The sequence below is a fragment of the Struthio camelus genome, chromosome 6 (assembly GCF_040807025.1).
Source record: "Struthio camelus isolate bStrCam1 chromosome 6, bStrCam1.hap1, whole genome shotgun sequence".
In the NCBI taxonomy this organism is placed as follows: domain Eukaryota; kingdom Metazoa; phylum Chordata; class Aves; order Struthioniformes; family Struthionidae; genus Struthio; species Struthio camelus.
The window spans coordinates 5,152,029-5,172,364 of record NC_090947.1 but is presented as its reverse complement, the minus strand read 5'-3'; the positions used below and the strand labels follow the sequence as shown (position 1 = coordinate 5,172,364).

General features: G+C 44.5%; 1 protein-coding gene across 7 annotated transcripts in view; it reads right to left on the bottom strand.

Annotated features, from left to right (window-relative positions):
- Positions 1–298: 298 nt before the first annotated feature.
- Positions 299–20,336, bottom strand: part of ABCA12 (ATP binding cassette subfamily A member 12) — a 119,542-nt gene continuing 99,504 nt past the window's right edge. For all 7 annotated transcript variants that reach the window (XM_068947850.1, XM_068947849.1, XM_068947851.1 and 4 more), the window contains 16 exons: positions 19,999–20,086; positions 18,455–18,560; positions 14,858–14,912; positions 14,171–14,348; positions 12,091–12,206; positions 11,287–11,446; positions 9,595–9,863; positions 8,698–8,908; positions 6,909–7,018; positions 6,141–6,285; positions 5,591–5,725; positions 4,099–4,202; positions 3,717–3,809; positions 3,141–3,246; positions 2,306–2,443; positions 299–1,090 (listed from right to left, as the gene is read on the bottom strand). In XM_068947850.1, the coding sequence (XP_068803951.1) occupies positions 977–1,090; positions 2,306–2,443; positions 3,141–3,246; positions 3,717–3,809; positions 4,099–4,202; positions 5,591–5,725; positions 6,141–6,285; positions 6,909–7,018; positions 8,698–8,908; positions 9,595–9,863; positions 11,287–11,446; positions 12,091–12,206; positions 14,171–14,348; positions 14,858–14,912; positions 18,455–18,560; positions 19,999–20,086 (2,128 nt within the window). In that variant the 3' untranslated portion in view covers positions 299–976. The remainder of the gene's footprint in view (positions 1,091–2,305; positions 2,444–3,140; positions 3,247–3,716; positions 3,810–4,098; positions 4,203–5,590; positions 5,726–6,140; positions 6,286–6,908; positions 7,019–8,697; positions 8,909–9,594; positions 9,864–11,286; positions 11,447–12,090; positions 12,207–14,170; positions 14,349–14,857; positions 14,913–18,454; positions 18,561–19,998; positions 20,087–20,336) is intronic.

The window sequence follows — 20,336 nt, the reverse complement described above, 5'->3', positions numbered from 1 at the left end:
CAGCTGGTGGAGCAGTGTTCCTGGGCTGACTGGGTGTGGGAAGCTGTGTCCTTGTCCTCTCCAGCCTCTGCTATGGCCGGGACTGGCCAGTCTGCCACAAGGAGACTGAGTGGCCGTCAAGGGAGAGGACACCGGATTTGGGAACGACAGGTCAGATCTCCGAGGTCGAACACGCTCTTGAGGTATTACTGAACTGCAGGTACCAAATACCGGCAAATGCCTGGAGCTAGAGGACTTAGGCTAGAGATTACACAGAGCTGGTGCAAACTACAGGAATAAACCAAAACAACTGGAAGCACTGATTTTGAAATAATTGTATTTGTACTGACATAACCCACACGAATAGAAAAGCTTTATGTCATTACGAAAGACGGCCCCCACCAATGGCATATGCAACTCATAGTACATAACACCTACATCCTCACAACACCCCTGTGAGGTAGGGCAGCGCCATGAACCCCATTTTACTGGTGGGGAAACTGTCAAAACCGAGCGACTTTCTCATGGTCAGCCAGCAAGTCTGTTACAGAGCAAGGAGTGGAGCGTGGGTTTTCAGAGAGGGCGGCCACGGGGCTGCCTCTCTGTCAACCCCCCTGCACTGCCCACAGCTCCTCTGCTCCATCATGACCGTTCGTCCTGTAAGCAAATAGCCACCAGCAGCAAGAGCAGGTGATGTCAACTAAGTCTTCACAGGCATAAAAGTGATCATAAAACAAGAGCTGGGGGAGGAAAAAAAAAAAAAAAAAGAACCTGTGGAAAGACCAATCTGATTTGTAACCAAATGCCAGTTTTTAACTTTTCACCATGCTCCTAGTAACAAAATTAAGTGCATATAAAAAAAAAAAAAAAAGAGTACTTTAAGAAAATGTGACTTTTTATTCCCAGCATTCTAGAATCATCCAAAACAGGGCAAGAAGAACTCCCTGGGGCCATCAGGTCTATTCCCCAAGCTTTGATACCCTGTGGTTGGGTCCCCTCAATAGATGGAGCTTATGGTGCTATTTTGGCTACTTGTGTCACAGCTGTCCGACGCCACATCGGGATCCAGGCTATCAGGCTCTGCTTGATCTTTAGCAAAGTTGATGAAAACCTAGAAGTTTAAAGGAAAATATTTAGCGTGTGACAGTCTAAAGAATTAATAATATAAATGAAGAAAAGAGAGGAATGGCTGCTCATTTGACTGTGAGGCTGGAGAGAGTGCTCAGGAACGTATTCACACCGGATTTTGGAATTACAAATGTTGGGCTTTTTTGGTCTAATATAAATAAATGGATGCATACTCCTATACCTCTACATCTGCACTCAACTGAATAGAAACCTAGGGATGCAAAGCTAGACGCTGCTGTATAAAACCTAATTGTCCTGCAGCTCATGCTTCAAAAGTACTGGCGAGATATACTGCTGTGTAGTAGCTTTCTGTTCACTGTGTAACACATCTATATTCTTATTTTACACACCCATCTATCTCTATGTAATTGGCATCCACACTTACATATTATATAAATATATATAACCACAGTCTCCATGTGAACAGTACCTAATTCTAGATCACTTTGTGATCACATTTGCACATGCACAAATCTACGTTGTCCTCCCACAAAACATCACCTGGGGCTTCCTGCTGTAGGTCTGCCTGTTTCTCTCATACCCACAGCTCCTTTTTAAAACAATACTGAGGGTCTCCTTACCCCCTCCCTCTGTTCAACAATTCACAGGATCACAGGGTTGCATTTTTGCTCCTATCTCTAGGGCTGACCTAATATTCCAGACGCTAATGCTCCATAGGATGCTTTCTTGTGGGTAGTCTTTACCGTTGAGGTGTTTCCTAGAAGATTTTGATGCCAGTGGGAATGCTCTTCCAAGACAATGGAAGGAACATAACCATGAAGCTAAGTCTGGTGTAATGCTAAACGAACTTGCAATCCAAATATGGTATAAGGAAGAGCAGAATCAAGAAAATTTCCAGGATCAGTGGACAAAGTCTACTGTTAGCAAGCCTAGCAGTGGGCTCAGGGGTGATCCATGATCCTGCCCTTCATGAAACTGCTGAAATCAAGCGTTGCACAAACATGACAAAAGGAGGAATAGATCCTTTACGCTATAGGCAGCTTTCCATGTGTGTTTTGCTAGTACCAGCACAGCCATCTGGAGGCAGTAGCGTTGATAAAGTGCTCCCAGGAGGATTATGGATGGAAATCCCTTTCAAAATGCAGTCTGTTGTGTGCAACAGTCCACTATGGTAACCATCAGTCTGTTCCCCTGTTAACAGTTTTAAACAGAGGGCCACACATCTTTAATTCCTTACCTCCTCTAACGTCGTTTGACTCACTGAGAAGTGCCTGATTTTGAAAACTGTTTTGTTGGTTTCCAAAAGATCAAATATGTTTGCTACTCCTCCTGCAGAGACTGGTACGTGATACTCCACCATGTTGAAATGCCGATCCTGTAAGAACAGGAATGATAGGGTAAAGGCAAGAGACTGCCACCTATAAAAATCAACAGATCTGATGGCCATTTGGCTGAATGTGAAAGTAAAAAGGAGCCAATTCATGGGAGAATGCAGGGAAAGAGGGTGCATTCTCTCCTTCTGGCTCCTAAAGGTGGAGAAAATTATTTTCCAGTATTGCCTGATGTTTCCCCATTGGGTCATTTTGCGCTTTTGTAACTGTGGGATAATAAGCCCCAGATCTGAAGCTTTAGGGAAGCCATACAGCATTTCCAACTCCTAGTATAGTGTTTTGATTAATGCACGGATTGCGTTATGGGACTTAGGTGACGAGCGGGATTCATGGCTCAGTTACTCCAGTTTTACACTGATTCTGTTATTGGAAGTACTTGACCAACTCATTTCCCACTGAATATAAAGTGAATGTCCATGCAGTCCAGGGCTTCCCTGGAACCAGTCATAGGGACAGAATTTCACCTGGCTCACATCGTTTAAGTCACCAAGGAACTTGAGTGCTCCAACCCTCAGACAATGCTGCTGATAGCACTGTCAAGTACATGTGTATGAATCCCTTACACTTTGAGAGCACGGATCTATGTATACAGTATGTTACAAGGTGTGCATCTTACAAGATACTCTCGGTTAACATGAAGAGATGGAGAGGTCATCCCCTGATTCCATTTGTCCTGTTTACCTTCAGGCATGTATTTGGAAAGTGTGACTTCATGAATTGTGTCAGCGTCTCTGTGCTAACTGTGTTGCTATTTAAGTGCATCTTCACAGTGAATCCTCTTCCAAACCTGAGGGGAAAAAAAAAACACAATAAACACAGTAGGAAAGAAAAACAGATAGAGAAAATCATTTGAGAAAGCTGCACAGCCTCTTTGGATGAATCTAACCCAGGCAGAGTGGAACGTGAGTGGTGTCACAGACGTTAACCTGGGATGAATCTTAATAAGCAAACGAGCTATCGTGATAACTAATGAAATCAAAGCTCAACCCCACCATGTAGTTTACATTTTTAGCAGTGGGTAGATTACTTGGGGGAACACATCTTTTGAAGTTGGAAAAAAGGCTATATTGTGAGCAGAAAACACATTAGTTAATGCAGAATTTCAAGGGTGTAGTTAAAAAAAAAAAAGAAACAAAAAAAAGGCTTTACTGTGATGCCTTATTAACAAAGGTCTCACGAACTGAGCCCTCAAAGCTATCGTATGTCAGTAACTCCATAAGCCATTCAGTAAAAGTGAAATAGGTGCATTTTACTGACCTGCTCTTGATATGCTGCAATGAGCCAATGCACTGAAAACTTCCGTTCACCATAATAGCCAGCCTGGTACAGAGGGCTTCACATTCTTCCATGCTGATAAACCAACCAAGAAACTCTAATAAGTCATTGTGAAGGTATAAAAAGTATAGCAATTGGAGAACTTTCCTAGTTTCCCATAAAGCATTAAGGTGTTGTGGGTCTACGGGGCACCTTAATAGTGTTGAGTTCTCACACTCAGCCACAACGAAATCCCAAAGCCGTTGCAGCTCAGTGCCCTGAAGCTGTGTGAGAAGCAGTGGGGACTTTGAAGGATGGGCTTCTGCATATGTGTGCATACATCCTCCAGACCCTGAAACCAGAGACAAAGCCAAACCAGCCCCACCTGTGGGATGTGAGTATAACTGAGCATTTGTTCTGCACTTCCTCACTGATGATTTTCCAGAGGTGGCGTTTAGCATTTGGATCCATTCCAGAGCTTGGTTCATCCTATAGGGAAAGACAGGACCAAAGGTAAACTTCCACATATAATCTGATCTTCCTAATACTTGTGCTCTTTCGGGGTTCATCATTACGTTATGTTTGCTCGCAGTGACCCATCAAGCAGCTCAGCATTGGATCAGCAGCTTCCATTGGTACAGATCTGGCAGAAAGACTATCCTAAGCCGCATTATGAGTTTGACTTGGACATCTCAGGCTCCCTTCATGCAGAGGCAGGTCAGCTTGCCTAAGACCTCCATCCTCATTGTCCTTTGGAGCTGCCCCACTCCCCTAGGGACTACAGTGGGAACTCTGGGTCACCAGGCTCCCAGCCTCAGTTGGGATCCTTTGAGGATTTGTGCTAATGCCATCTAAGATCAACCCTACTGTGCATTTTATACCACACTGTTTTAGATTCCCATAAACACTGTAGGCGCAATCTCAAACAAAAAGCTGTCAATTGGCACTTGGTCCCCATGTGCACCTGTGCTCTGTGTCTCTCTCGTGCTGCTAAAGCAAGCGAGACAATATGCCAGAGATGAAAGATGGTACGTTGTCTCCTATTCTACGCATTGCTGACAAAACTGTTAGCCAATATCTGAGTGCCAAATTGTTATTGTTGAGGATAACGCACTATATGAGACGGAAATAAAACAGTTTGTTTTCTGGCCGTAGTCAGTTCCAGGGAAATTTCACCACCTTCCATTTGTATTGCGATTCGGTATGCAGCAAAAGCAGCTAAAAGGCTGGTGTATGTGGTCAGAAGTAAAGGCAGAAGTGCTAGACTGGATGCAAGTCGGGGCAAGGGAGATCTATGTCCACTAGGGATCAAACGTAACGCTAGGAGACCTGCTCACCTGACCACTGTACGCTTTCAAAACTCAGCAAGTGAAAAACTTCTCCAAAAGGGATATTTTAAAAATGGCATAAAACACAAGAAAAACAAGAACAGAAAAGGAAGCCACATCTAGAAGAAATAGTTTTACGTTCTAATCTTGAGGGAGGGTGCTCTTTCACTTTCCTACAGATTTGGAGTCATGGTTGCCACTCTTCTGCGGAGACTGTGCAAGGTAGTCAAGCGCTCCTTTAATTTATCAAGGTCAAGAAACAGCCAGGAACTGGGAAAATTCAACTGGCAAATAGAGAATCTCTTTTTGACCTCTGGAAGACACTAACAGAACAAGTAACAGATTCACCGCTCTCTTAGGCCCCAGAGCAAGTTTCGGTGTGTGCTGGAATCTAAGCTTTCTGCTGATGCACGTGTCATCAGGCTAAGCGCAGGCGCTTGGGGAGCATTCCCTGAACTGTGTCAGAGAAGGTTTCACTAGACCGTCAAAGTACCCTTGCCAGTCCAGAGAAGGGCTCATCTTTCACCCAGCAAGTCCCCAGCTTCTTACCAGCAGCAGAATTGATGGATTCCCAATGAGAGCCAGAGCAGTTGACAATTTTCTGTTGGTGCCATAACTGCACATAGAGGTGACTCTGTCTTTGTAGGCCATCAGATTCAGCCTGTGGAGAAGCTGGAGTACGATCTATGGGAGAGGAGTACTGTCCATGAATAAATTTCCAGGTGGATGTCTATTACAAATTTTTTTTTGCAACCCCTTGCTCTACCCCGTCGTTTAGGAGCTGGCTCAGCAAACACTTGTAAAAGCAGCACCTGGAATCCTGCTTCCTCTGAAGTTTTTCCCTGGTTTCTACAAATCTGCTTTTAATATCAGATCATTAAGTAGTATCAAACTCACTGTGTTCCGTTCCCTGACTCCACAGTACAAAGGAGACCTGTTTCATACAACACCCATCTGGCTGCTGAGCAAGAGAGTCCCAAGCCAGGATTTCAAATGTTGCCACCATTAACCTTTACTGTTTATTAAAGGACTTCTTAATTCAAGGTAAAAGCTCCCCATAACTTAAATGTGCCTTGAGCTAAGCCCCACTATTACTCACTCCTCTGATCTCTCTCTCGGGGATGCCATGAAGCCTAGCATAGTAATACATGTGCTCTTCCACTGTCAGCAAGTCATCCAAGGCATCTTCTTGGGGACAGTAGCCAAACAGAGACCAGTGCGCCTCACCAATGTCATTCAAGGACCTGCGTAAGAAAGTCAGCAAGTCATTTTAGACGCACTGAATTGCCAATGCCTTCTGTGAAACAGACGGTAGAGAGAAAGACATACCCCTTCTTCTTCTTCTTACCCTCCTTCCCCAGTCCTTGAAAGAAAAAGCTACGAATGTGCACATCTTTGGCCTTTAGGCCCTCAATTCTGCAACAGAAGAACTGCTAGCAGCGGCTAGCCCCGCTGTCTGGTACCCAACTCTCCAGTTACTGCCAGCACTTCAGATGGCACAGCTGCCACCAAGCCTGCTCCTGCTAAAGAGCACGTGGAGATGAGTCCTACTGGTCTCCAGATATTAGCTCAGAAGCGTGATCATACTCAGCTAGGGATCTGATTCTGACCCCCTTGGCAATAGAACCGATCGGAAGAACCACCACTTAGAACAGCACAGATACAATAGCAAAATACAAACCCCAGGGAAGCAACCATACCATCCTCAAAGGGCTGGATTCCCTGCCTTGTTCTTTTTCACTCCATTTTTGAATGTTTTATATTGTTTCAGACTTTCACATTTCTTTTCCTTTGCCATCCAACCTGATCAACTGTTCTCCAGGCTGATCTGCCCATGTGCCTTCCCCAGAAATCACATCCTCCATACCCAGAATGATCCTGGACCTGCAACCTTCCGCTGGAAGCTCCAATATCGCCTGTCAGCATCTTGAAGATGGTCGTCTTTCCCGCACCATTCACACCAAGCAGGCCAAAGCACTGGGTTGCAGGGAGAAACACAGAAATGTACCACACTGTATTTATAATGCAGAAATATCACTCTGAGATGAGTGCTCAGTGCAACTTGTCACTTCTTCTCTCTGGGCCCTTGAGTAAGACGAATTACACGAGAGCCTGAGGTACTCAGAGCATATGAACATTGCAATGGAGGTTGTTTATGGTGCAATATACTGCAGCTTATATTAGGACCGTTTGTTTAATACAGTGCAGAATCAAGGATGTGTCTCTAATAGAGTCATTGCTTTTACTGCAACGTGCATTTTCACAGTGAGCCCATCTGACAGGCCAAATCCTGATCATCTAATTTGTGCAAAGCCTCCCACTGACAGGACAGAGGTATTCATAGGAGCGAGGGGAGTGAGGTTTGTCCTGTCATTGGTAAAACCTTAACGCGACACAAGATTTTTGTCAAATAATCTCACTAATGCACTACGTTAATAAGATTAAGAACTTGCTCCCTGTAGTGCAATGTAGTATCTCATGCTAAAAATCCATGTTTTATTGCTAAGGTTGGAGATATGCAGCTGCGTGTTGCATCAGCAATCACCATTGTGCTGATAATTACTATTATTTTGATACCATTTTTGGGACTGGCTGATCTAAAAATCGTGTGCTGGGCCCAGTGCAGCATCGATCCGAGGCGCTCTCCCGCCTCGAGGTCTGTGCAGGGACAGTCTCCCAGCACAGTGTGTGGTGCATGGCCAGGAGTCTGCTGACAGAGTGGTACGGCGTCCAAAATTCAGCCAGCAGCCAGCTGACTTCTGCAAGGAGTTGAAAGCCTCAGTGCCAGTTGTGGCTCTGAAAAATCCTCTGCCAGAAAGATCAGTGGCCACAATCTCCATGTGAGTCTGCTCTCCTCCTGCCTAGTCCTAAGTCCTTTCATATGCCCAGGATCACCACAGGATCCAAGCAATTCAAGAAATCTGGTACCAAGGACTGCTTTCCAGCTTCCCCACAAGTCAGCTGCAAAGCCTGAGATAGGATCTGATTTCCAGAGGCTCTGAGAACTTTCCTCTGGGTCTCAGAGCTGCTCTGTGTGCCCCTGTCTTTTCTTTTCTCGTGGGTTAGTATTTTTACAGGTAACTGAACCGACATGATCAAAGAATGCTGCTTCTTTGAAGTCAATTTTAATTCCTGATTCATGAAAACGTCTATCTAGCTGAAGTGATTAGACTTTCCCTGACGGGGAAATACAAGCAGATAAACTTTACTCGCTCCATTTCACACATGGTTTCGTTTAGGTCAGTCATTGTAACTGGACAAATACCGCTGTCTTCATTTACTGTATAGCAGCGGCTTCCAGTGACCTACCATAAGCCCAACAGGTTAGGCGCTGTGTAAGCACAGCACGCACGCATGTTGCTCTAAGCATACCCTCACCACTGTCCCACCCGTTCTTTCTCTTTCTAGGGTATTCAGATCATCATTTGGTGTCCCAAATCCACCAGGAGCCTTTGGTCACTACCGTAACACAGAAAAGCTATACATAATAAGTTCAAGGCAAAGGAAGAGAGAAGGAAGAAGTCAGTGCAAAACAAACCACTACAGTTGTGCTGGGACTGAGGCAAGCACTGTGAGAGAAGGTAGTAGGATGCTGTGAATCTGTTCCAGTTTCCCTCCCTGGGGCAGGAGGTGTTGCAGCTTTTGCCCTGGCATACCTCTCCAGCAGGAATCCCAAGGCTGATGTTTTTCACGGCCACGATGCGTTTGTGAGGGAGGTGGTAGATCTTTGTCAGATTCTGGAGCTGCACCACATCAAAATCAGCTTTGCCAGACTCCACTCGGTTCCTCTCTGCCCGAACGTCCTCATCCTCGTCGACCACGGGCGGCAGGAGCGACGCTTTGCCGTGCACTCTGTCGAACAGGAATCTACGGGAAGGGCAGAGAGGCCCTTACCTTCTAGCAAGCGCAGCCATTAGCGGCCCCGTCTGTTTGGGATACTAAGGAGCCTTCCTGTGACATCCCAGGGCATGCAACTATACACAGAGACACAGGCGGTTTCAGTTCTCTCCTGCTATGTGCTCCATTTAGAGAATTAAAAATCCATGTTCTCTTTCCACCTAGGCTTTTTTACTCTTATTCAGCCAACATACTGAGCTGGGGCAGGTCCTGCCTTGTGGCAACACTTGCAGTGCAGGTGACAGGACCGCTGTACCAACAGCTCTGGTGACCAGCACTCCCTTCTCCCTGTGTGAATCCAAGCCAGAGGAGATGGGGCAGATGCAAACAGAAAAGGCTCTCAGTGGACTGACTCCTATTTCCAACTAGGTATCAATCCACTGAACCCAGAGCCCTGAGAGGAGGCAACAGTTCAAGCCAGCAGGGACTACCAAGGGGCTCCAGTAACCTGTATCTCTATTAGTTAACACTCTAATTAGTGATAGATACTGGGACTGCTGCCAGAGAAAACTTAGTCTGTGTTTGCAAAGCATCTTGGAAATGTATGGGCCTCACTACTGACAACGACGGTGTGAGAGCCCAGAATTAAACTGCTGGATATTAAACCAGCAACTGGCTTGGCCTACTTTCATTGTGAGACTCCAGATGCTACTTACTCTAATATGTTACTCCACACTTTCTGAATCATCCCGTCGTGAACGATGAGACGAATGGCAAAGAACACGGTGCCCTGAATAAACATGGCAAGCAGCTTGGATGTGGTCTTGTCCAGCTCAAAGGTTTTGTCAGGGTAGTCCACTCCATAGGCTTTTAAGAAGCCCAGCAGTGCCTGATCCTGTGACAGTTCAATCAAGCCATAGCCAAAGCAAAATTGCGGGAACAGAAGGAAGACATGCCTCAGATTTTCAGCGAGGTCATGCAAGCCCTGAAAAAGAGCAACACAGTCACTGCATGGAATAAATTCATAGATTTCACTGCAGGGCTGAAGCGTAACAATTACATTGGGATTTGCTTGTGTCTCAGAGCAAAGATAAATCGAGAGTAAAAAGCTCTGGAGACAGGTAGTTTCACAGGCACAAGGTCAGAAAAGTCAACAGGCAGCTCTGAGGCTGTGAACGATTCACCCACAGCAAACAGCACCCAATTTCTGGGGCAGGCCCTCACTGCCGCACCGGGTGCCCTACCCAGTGCAAGTGGCAGCCAGAAACCTGCCTGGAGCTCAATACTGGCTGCTAAGCTGCAGAGCTACACTGTGACACTGTGCTTCCCCACAGCTACGAGCCACAGCACCAGACCCCTGCAGAGAGCAGCTCTCAGGAGCAACATGGGCTGCTCCCCAGTCCTGCTCCTCTATAGCCTAAGTCCTATCAGTTCTCCTTGGACAACCATCTCCAGCAACACCGGGTTTGGCTCTAACTGACATAGAAGTGCTTTTCCAGTTAATTCAAGGCAAAACAGCCAAGTACGCAGTCTAACAGTTATGAACTATCTATGCAGAGGTTTGGTACGTTTGTAACTAAAGTAGCAAGGTTTAGCATGCACAGAAAAGCGGAGAGGTAATAAATTAGGATGGAGAGAGACTGACTCTGCCCACTGGGGAACAGAAGAACAAAACTGCACACCCCTACAACACAGCAGTTTGTTAAATGGGTCCTGTCCGGCTGGAAAGCAAATTCCAGTCCACTATTGTTTTATCAAGCAGTTACCCTTTATTAAAAAAAAAAAAAACCCAAATATAAAACATACACTTCATCCCACTGATTCCCAGGGAAATCTCTATTTAAGAGAAGGCTTGACTTCAGGGAAACATCAACGTCTCCAAGTCATTTTTCATCCTTGCAGAGAGAAGATGATTGCGTTACAGATCTAGATGACAGACAGCTGGTGCTGTGCTTAACATAGCACACTTTAGACTTGGGGCAATGAAATCTAGTTGTCATTCTCCACAGTTTGTGCTGCAAGAACTTAACAACGGTTAAGTCCCCATCAACCTTGTATCAAGCATCCACACTCACTTCCTGACCTTCTCTGCATGGTGTGTTTCTATCTTTTTTTTTTTTTTTTTAATAATCTTCCCTCTCTCAGCATCATTTCTTTCTCCTCTGGGAGAGCAGATTCACACAGACGAGGAAGACTCCTTTGCCCCATGTGCTATCTATAGGGAACCCATAAATCCTGGGACTAGCATCCTCTGCTTGGCCTGCCTCAAAAATCTTGAAACCAGCCAGCTGCTAAGGGCCTGATTCAAACCCACCAAACTCAACAAGACAACTTCTGTTGTTTTACCTAGTAACTGGTGGAGACCCCAAAGTGTCAACTGAGGAACTGAAGCATCAGCAGAGACCTACCTGGTCTGTGGCCTTTTCCTGGGAGAGCAGAAACACAACCGAGTGAGTAATGATGGTATTGATGCCAAAACACAAGTTGACACAGACATAAACGATGAATGCCATTCCTGTTTCTTTGAAGAACCCGGTCAGCAGATACATCCATGAAAACGTTGCATACCTATAAATCATCAGCAGTGCAGAGAATACCACAGTAACTCAAAGAGTGGTCAAAAACCAACAACTAAAGACCTCAGCTCAGGAACACATACCTCAGGTGCTCCGTAACAGCACCATTTTGGCATGCTATTATAGGAGCTTAAGGGAAGAAAAAATGGCTTCTAGTGGAAGAATTCCACTAGAATCTGGAGAAAATGTTTATGAAACATGTTTTAAACACGTGGTCCAGACTGAAAGAAAAGACAGACTGGGAGTGTAGGATTCAAAGCCAGGGAGAGAGTTTTGCTAAGTTTTCCTATTTTATCTAAATTTGCTGGGTTTTTTTTTTTCCCCTTTCTGATTTTGAAATGCTTCCATATCTCAAACTTTGCAATAGTTCAGTAAGCATGTGTTTACAGCCTGGGCTGTCACTGTGACCTTGAATATTTCATACCCTCCCTTAGAGTTTGCTTTGAATAAAATAGGCATGACAACAGCAGTTTAGCTCACTGCTCCTTGAAGGAGCAACTAGTCACCTTTTGTCAAGGGTACACAGAAGAAACCAAGCCCATGCATTTCTCCATGGGATTCCAAATCACAGGAGCCTGCAATACGCAGTTTCTTACTCTGTGCAATGATATTTAAATAACTAAGCTCCACGCTTACCCAAACAGTAACAGCAGAAGAAATACAGCCAGTAAGTTATTGTTGTTGCAGAAAGCTGGTATCTGAAAGGCTGAAATAACTCCTATCGAGAGTCCAATAGGGACCATAAAAAGTACCTGCAAAACGATATTAAAAAACATGTTATTCGGATGATAACTCTTAAACATTTTTCTAGAGCTACACAGAAACAGGAATGTCAGAACTGAATTTGGTCCCACAAGTGCTGTTCGGGTTTTCTAATGGAAACTAAATGCAGGTGGGGTCCCAGCCTTCCTCAAATTTTGGGAGGACTTGCACATGAATTCCCTTAAAGCCTTTCTGAATAGGTTAACCTTCAACACTCAAGACTGTGGGCAAAAAGCGCCTTAAAAAAAGGATGTGAATGAAAAATAGCCCTTCGGGTTTCCCTGTTAGCCTTGTGGTCAGACCACTTCATTGTGCCCTGTAAATCTGCTCTTTATAATATTGTGTCGAGCCAGGGACCTACCAAACCTCTGCCTTGAGAGGTTCCTCTCTTCCCCAGCTTTGAGATTTAACAGAATTTACTGGCAGGGATTCACTGAGAAATATCAAGTTGCCGAGAGCGCTGGATTAGTTTCAGCCCACTGAATACTGATTGTGGCAAGGACTCTGGGGATTTTTCCACAGGCAGATTTACAAATATGCAGTCCTGGAACAAGGGTCCAGAACAGGGAAGCAGAAAGAGCCCTGCTGCAGCCTTGAGCTTCTGCACAGTGACTTGGGGCTGCTTTGCCAAGCCGGTCCGTAGCCACGCTGCCTTCAGACCCCTTTCAAACCCTTTGCACAAAGCAGGGGGTACTTGTGCTGTTGCTCAACCATGTCAGTTCCTATGAACAGGCAGTTTAGGATATTCAGTGGCAAGTGCCCTATTGTTAGGGCTGCTTTGTTAGCACGTGTTGGGGTTAATGTAATAACTAGAAGCCTAAGCTGTGCTGGGAGCCAAGGCTCACGTTTCCCAAGGTTTTTTCAGCCCTCAGCCCTTACTGGACCAAATAGGGGCTGGCCACCTAAATGCCCTTGAAGACTTAATATTTTCAAGAACTGGTAATATTTTTGGGATTTTAGACACTAGCAGATCTGCACCAATGGAAATTTGTAGGATATGTATATAGGCTGATCATCGTGACAGCATAGCAGGCAATGCCAAAGCTCACAAGCAGAGAGAGCCTGCACATGCAGATCTCTAACTATGCGCGGGTTTGACACTGTGCACTGTAGGTAATTCATAAGACACAAAGCACTTCAGCCTCCAGACACCATGCATATTTATCCTCATAGCCCCGTGATGCTTTCCAGCAGTGCTATTAGCCCTCTTTATCATGAGGGAACTAAACTTCAGAGAGTATAAGGGCATGCCCACACCTCATAATGCAGCAGAGTGCTAGGGAGCTCAACTATCTATAGGAATAAGGTGCTAAATCTATGCAGCGCACTGCAGCATTGTAACAGGGAACTTGCTCAGGTCCTGGAAGACATATCGCTGCATTAGTTGCTTTCCTTGGCTTAGAAACTTTTATAGTATAAAATCTTAAAAGTGTGCATTCAACCTAGCCATGGATTTTTGCCCAATGGAAGACTATCAGCTGTGAGCTGTCTGCCAATGTAGCACCCTGCATTCCCAGGGTTTCCAAAATGGCTGTAGCCTCAAGCCCCAAATCCTTACCCAGATGCATAAAGCCTGCTTGACAACTAATCTACCCCTGCAAGCTAAGAGAAAAGCAGCTTGGTGCTTGCATGCTAAAATTTAAATCAAGCTCTGGCCTGTTCTATGTTGCTTTCATATAAATGTGCTGAGTGTTTTACATACACGAGAGAGAGAGAGAGAGAGAGAGAGAGAGAGAGAGAGAAGGAATGCCTTTGCTTAGCAAAATCCAGTGTTGCAGTTCACATTTAACAGTCTTCAATGCCTCTGAGAACAATTACTACATAACACTCTTGATAGTGATAATGCTAATAAGTCTAGGCAATCAACTTTAAATAAAGAGCTTCTCCCCCCCTCCCCACCCCGCCCTGCTACTGAATGCTATTCTTGGTGCATTTAAGAACGTGAATTATTTACCAGGTCATAAACGAAGTTAGTCACCCAATAACTTGTCATTCCGATGCCTGAAATATGCTGCAGTTGTTTGGCTTTGGTTTGATGCTCTTTTACCACATACAGCACAAAACTGGCTGTTGTGATAGAGTAGCCAACCAGAACAGACATTGAAACTATGATATCAAGCAAGCTGTTCAGCCTGGGGAAAAAAAGTGGAGAAAGATGTACACGATGAGTCAAAGTGGCAGATCTCCCTTATTGCAGAGGCATTGTTTGGAGATCAGAAGCAAAAAGGTCCCAATTCTGTGCCAATATTTCTTGCTGAACATAGTAACTGCTCATGGCAATAGGTATGAAGCCTAACAAAAAAGGCTGACATCAGGGAGTCATAACACTGTACCATAACACCGATTAGAAAAGCCAAAAGAAAAAAAATACATAATTACTACTGTTGTGCCAAAGTACAACAATATGTGATGCTGTAACTGTGACCTCCAGATTTATATGGGATTCTTTGAAGAAACCCTAACAGGAGTCTCTGCGGCATGAAGGATGCTACTCGTGGGCAGTGGGAACGAAGGGAGCAAACAGAACAGTTTCATCGTTTAAAAAAAGTTATATAATAATTTAGGCTGCTTATGGTTTCCAGGAAGCAGGTTTGCTCCTATTGCAGCTAAATAATTCAGTCATCAGTCAAATGAATCTTACATTACTTGTTCTTGACTCTGTCCTCCAGGATATGGGTGAGCCGATAAGAAAATACCTACAAGCAAAAAAAAAAAAAAAGAGAAAAATTCAAAATGTGGCTAGCTTAAAGCCTCCTTCACTAGTTCTTGAGATTGACAGTCGTATAGAAAGCTGTGGCTAGAGAAGAAAAGCAGACAAAAAGCTGGGTTTTTTGCTCTGTCACCTTGGTGCGATCTTGGGCAGGACTGTGAGCATTTCCATTAGGGCTTACTTTCCACATGGGCTGAGTACCTATGACTCCACTGAGATCCTCAGCAGATCTGAAATACAAGCCCTAGCACCTGTCTGACTTTAGAGGCTACACTGCTCACTTCAGTAGGAGCACTCCTATGCCTAGAATTAGGCATGTCCACATGGACTCATGTATTTTTAGCTGGATTCCGCAACACTGACTCATTCAGCATTGGTGAATACGTTTCGTTTTAAAGCTGCTGCCTGATGATCTCACTGCATTTCATTCCTTTATCATAAGAAACAAATCATTCCCTCTTGCCTTTCTCCAATTCCTATTATATATGTTTTTCTCAACACGGGCATCTGTTGAGATGCTAGCATACACCCACGTGAACTTCAGACACTTCTGTCTCCGTTTGGCAATGACTTAATTCTGAACGAGTCTGCCTTACGCAGCTAGAAAACACCCTTTTGTCCAAAGGAACTACCTAAAATCCAGTTACTGTGCTGATTAGCCCAGTGCGACATGCATGTCTTTTCCAAAAAGATCCTTTAAAAAGGGGCAGGAGACAAATGCTCTGCTCACGCGCAGACAGCCTCAGCAGATTTGCTTCAAACACTTCTTTACCGAGGAGAATACCTAGCCCAAAAATACAGTGGTATCATTCATCACAGTGCACTTGCTTTGTTCAGAGGCAACCTGTGTCTATAAAGAGACTTTTGTAACAAGAGGAGAAACTTTGGGGGACTCTCTTGGGCCCGTTCCAAGCCCCAGTGGAAGGTCTGTTTAATTGCAGCCCAGTCTCTAGACCGGGCACTTGAAATGCGATGCCGCCACTTGAAAAAGGTTTTGGGCCAAGATGTTTATTGTGCCTAAAAATGAGGTTCTAAATCCATATTTAGGCATTCAAGTAAATACCTCAATTCTCAGAGAGGGCTGGAGAACCTCTAGGTGGTATTAAATCAAGAAGATTTGCTAGAACACACACCACCTCTGAAATTTAAGCTCCTTACAGCCACGTGCTTGACTTTCAATAGTTAATATGAAGCAGAAGAACTATTCTGTGCTATTTTCCCACAGAACGGGCAGTCTGACATGTGGGCAGAAAGGAGGAGACTGCAGGTTTAGCTGATCAAGTGCCATACTGTGCAGGTACATTTGAAAGAGAAGATTTCACATGAAATTCCTTTCTGAGGGGAAAAATCTCAACCTTGTCATCAGTGAGAAAAATGGAATTAAAAACTCGGGCAGCCAATAAAGGCATGCAAACAGCCAGGAAATGTTACCCTTCTCTAAAAGGGAGCGAGAGAAAGAGATACAGTCTGTCTAATCTGTTAATGCTTCACTATAAAGCCATTTTTCTTTACTGAAGCTTAGGCTAGAAGTCAAAATTTCCATTTCAATGCTTTCTCTTTTTTGTTGGTCAGGATTGAGAGAAGAAAAAGCACAATATACAGAAGTCAAAGGCTGTTATGATTTGCTTAGTGACAGGGTAAAAAGCTCTTTATATATTTTTTAAAAATATACGCAGTCTAAGTCAAACGTCTACAGCAGGACTGGCACCTCTTTTATAAACTGCTGAAATGACAACATACTTTTATCTGGCCGTTTCAATGGTTCTTAAACTGTCATTTATTTGTCATAACAACAAATAGATTTAGCTGCCAGGAACATACCACACGGAACGTCTGTTCAATTGTATTTCAAAGTGGATTTACACTACCCCGGGGGAGCTGTCCTCATCCATTCATTTTATTTTTCCCATTCCATGGATGGGATCATTAGTGAGAAGTGGAGAATTATCTGTCTGGTCATTTACTACTACTCATTTTTTTTCTAAAAACACATAAGCAGCAGGACAGATGGAATAAAAAATGGTGCTGTTCTTTTTCACTGAAAATTGTTATTTTGCTGGTATAAAACTATCCCCAGGAAAACTTTCTGACTGTTCACACAAGCCGTCTTGCTTTTGCTCTCACTGCAGCATGCACTGGGAATAGAGAGGCAGGGCAAACCTCACAACTTAATAATTCAGCTGCTCTGGGATGTTTGTGCCGCTGGAAGCGCTCCGCTCAGGTCTCCTCTCTCCCCACTGGGGCAGGGACTGCAGCTTTGCAGCGCATACGAAAGCGCTTGACTGTTCTGACCTCAAGGGCACGCTGCAAATCTCAAGTGCACGAGCGGGCGGGTATTTTAGGACGGCGGTGGGGCGGAGGCGCTGGTTTTGCTTGTTGTGAGCTGAGCTTGTTGCGAGGGGAGTTTCAGAGCATCAGTATGTGGAGGTGGGAAGAGAGACATGCTGTTTTGACTTTGTAATCAGCATTCTGCTGTGTCTTAAATTCATGGCATGACACGCAAAGCTTCAGATCAGGTACCTTTTCCCATTGTATTTAAACTCATATGCATCACTGGGGAAAAGCCTTATGAGCAAAGAGACGTCATCACCTATTTCACTTTCACCTGGAACTGCAGCCAGCTGAGTTGAGCGGGGCTAGGGATGACCAGGACATGGCTCATAGGCCAGTGTTTGTGAAAGAAAATCTACCAGTAGAGCATTTCTGAACACAATAATTAGTCTTGTCAGACCCCGCAAATCTCTGAGTAAGATCTCTCAAAACACCATCAGCATAATTTTTTCCTCTCCCTGCACCCCCTTCCATCACTAGAGACGTATACATACACATAAATATTTGTGTCGAGGCTGCACCTTTAACGTAGGCTAAACGGCAGCCAGGAAGACAGGGTGCTCTGGTTTATCAGCAGGAATTTGGGTTGCTGCAGCACATTATTGAGGAGAAGCTAGGAGAACTGATAACCTCAAATGGTCCAGCAACACTCTCTGGAGTCTGCGTATGTCATGTGTCAGAGGAAAAATATAGCTGAAAACTGTTTCTCACTTAATCTCACATTAATCTCCCTCATTCACATTCACAGACAAGCACATATGCACACACATATTCTGAGTTCCTCTCAGCAGAAGGGTGAAATATTAAAATTAACTAATCTAAACCACCCCTGGAGATGACCTAAAGTAGTTTTTCTATGCATAACTAATGGGCACCTATCAAAAGGCAGTTATTCCAGCACCATGGTGAAAGGCAGCATAAACAAATAGCAACTGTCGCCAATTGTGGGATAAAAGAAGCCTTTTAGGTAGGAGCTAGGGGCTTCCTTGTTCAACTCCACTGAGTCTTTGAGAAAGACATATCAAATATCTGACTTATTCATGTTTTCCAAGTCATGTTTTTAAAGGCATCCACATATCTGGGAATAAAGAAACGGCCTCACCGAAGTCAAAATAAGTGTAGTCACTGATTTTCACAGAACCAGGATATTCCCTGCAAAGGGGAGAAATTATCTGCTCATGTAAAGGAGGCACCTACCATATCTGGAAGTCTCATTTTTTGGCAGGTTAGCTCGAAGAATGAAGTTGTTCAAGCTGTTCAGATAGGCTGGAAGGCTGTGATAGCCTTCTGGATTATACCACACCTGCACACAATTGGGAAATTAAAACAAATTGGGAGAGAAAGCGTTAGGGATAGTATTTTTGGTTTGTTCTGCTTGCACAACTGAATCTTTCCACAGTTGTTATGCAAAGTCATAAGCTTTACAAGTCTAAGTCCAAATTTAAGCACTCAATGTGTATAAATGCACATTTCATTTTCCATGAGAGTGGTTGTATCAGCTTCATTAAGACCGAGTTCATTTGCCTCTTGGGAGAGAAGGAGGAAGTGCTAGCTGGATATGTACATAAAGCGTACTGACAATTGGTTATTATATAACGAGTTGCTCAGATCTCAGCAATACCAGCACTGGAGACTCAAAAAAAGGCTAGAGCAGTCAAACATCTAACTCCTCCTGAAAACTAGTAGGAAGAGGTGCTTTAGGACAGAAAATAGCCATAAACATCTCAACATCCTCCTCATCCAGCAACAGCCCCTCCCCTCCCCGTGATGAATTTTCTTGCTTATGCCACAGTAAACCTTGAGCACTGAAGGGGAGAAACAGAACACAGGACACGCACTTAGCAGCGATTCGCCATCACCCACTCTGGGCACAACTCACAAGCCGCAGGTTAGAGGTGCAAATTACCTATCCAAGGGCATCACAAGACTGAGGCTATTTAGTTGAGAAGCTTAAACACTGCCCATGGCATCTGCCTTTGCCTACTCCGAGTCCTATGCACTCAGCGATTTTATTCTCTTTGGCCTAGCAGAGCAAGCACTGCTAGAGGAAAAGAGGGATGAAAGTTTGCCCCTGGTTCCAACACTGTTGAGGTTTCCTGGTACTAAATCTGACAAGTGATAAGCAAATAGAAATAACTTCCAAATCTAGGATGAGTCTGTAAGATGGGAGGGGTGAAAACATCTGCAAACTGAGCACGTGAGTGCCGTGTGTTAGCAAAACAATAAACCCTGTGATTCCCTTTCACTGGAGCCACCTCTGAAGACAGCACTGCTCTTGCAGGAACACTCCCATGGTAGTTAGGTTTTGCAATGAGATAACTGCATCTTGTCAACTCTCTTGCACTTCCTGCTACTTCAGATTTCAGCCTTGGTGCTTTTAACATTGATGTGTTACAACATTTTCACTGAGCAGAAACAAAGAAACCTGTAAATCAGAATGTACAAGCCAGCTCTAGTTAACGTATATATGTTCTCTCATCAGAAAAAGGTGCCACTAACTGATCTTTTCACCTCTTCATAATAAAATTATAAGAGCAGAAAAACTGTTTCCTGCTAGCAAGAGATGTCAGACCAACGAATAAGAACAAGGAGAGGAAAGGAAATGAAATGCAAGTCCCCTCTCCCCTGCCAAGCTGCAGCTTTCAGAGGGATTCACTTCATCTCCTGAAATATCCCTGTATTCCCATCACTCCTTGGTCCCACACTTCCTGTGCTATGACAAGCAGGTAAAGTTAAGTTACCTTAGTCAGCGTCCTGTTGGGGGGCACAGGCCTGATATCAAACTGGAGATCTGCTGTCAAAGGCAGCCCGAAGCTCCAGCCACCATACCTGAGTGGAAACCAAAGGGAAATATGTTATTACCCTCACCTGGTAGTGTTAAAGCCTTGCCTGGAGTACATTAGCAATGGGCTCTGCTGAGGCGTTCATGTAGTGCATGCCACTGCCCCCCCAATTAATTCTAGCTTGACTTGAAAAAAGATAATATGGAAGAAAAGAGCTTGTCGCAGTAGGCGCTGTGAGAGCCAGCCAACACTGCTGCGGGAGCCCTTTATGCAGGAAACAAGGGAAACAGAAACCT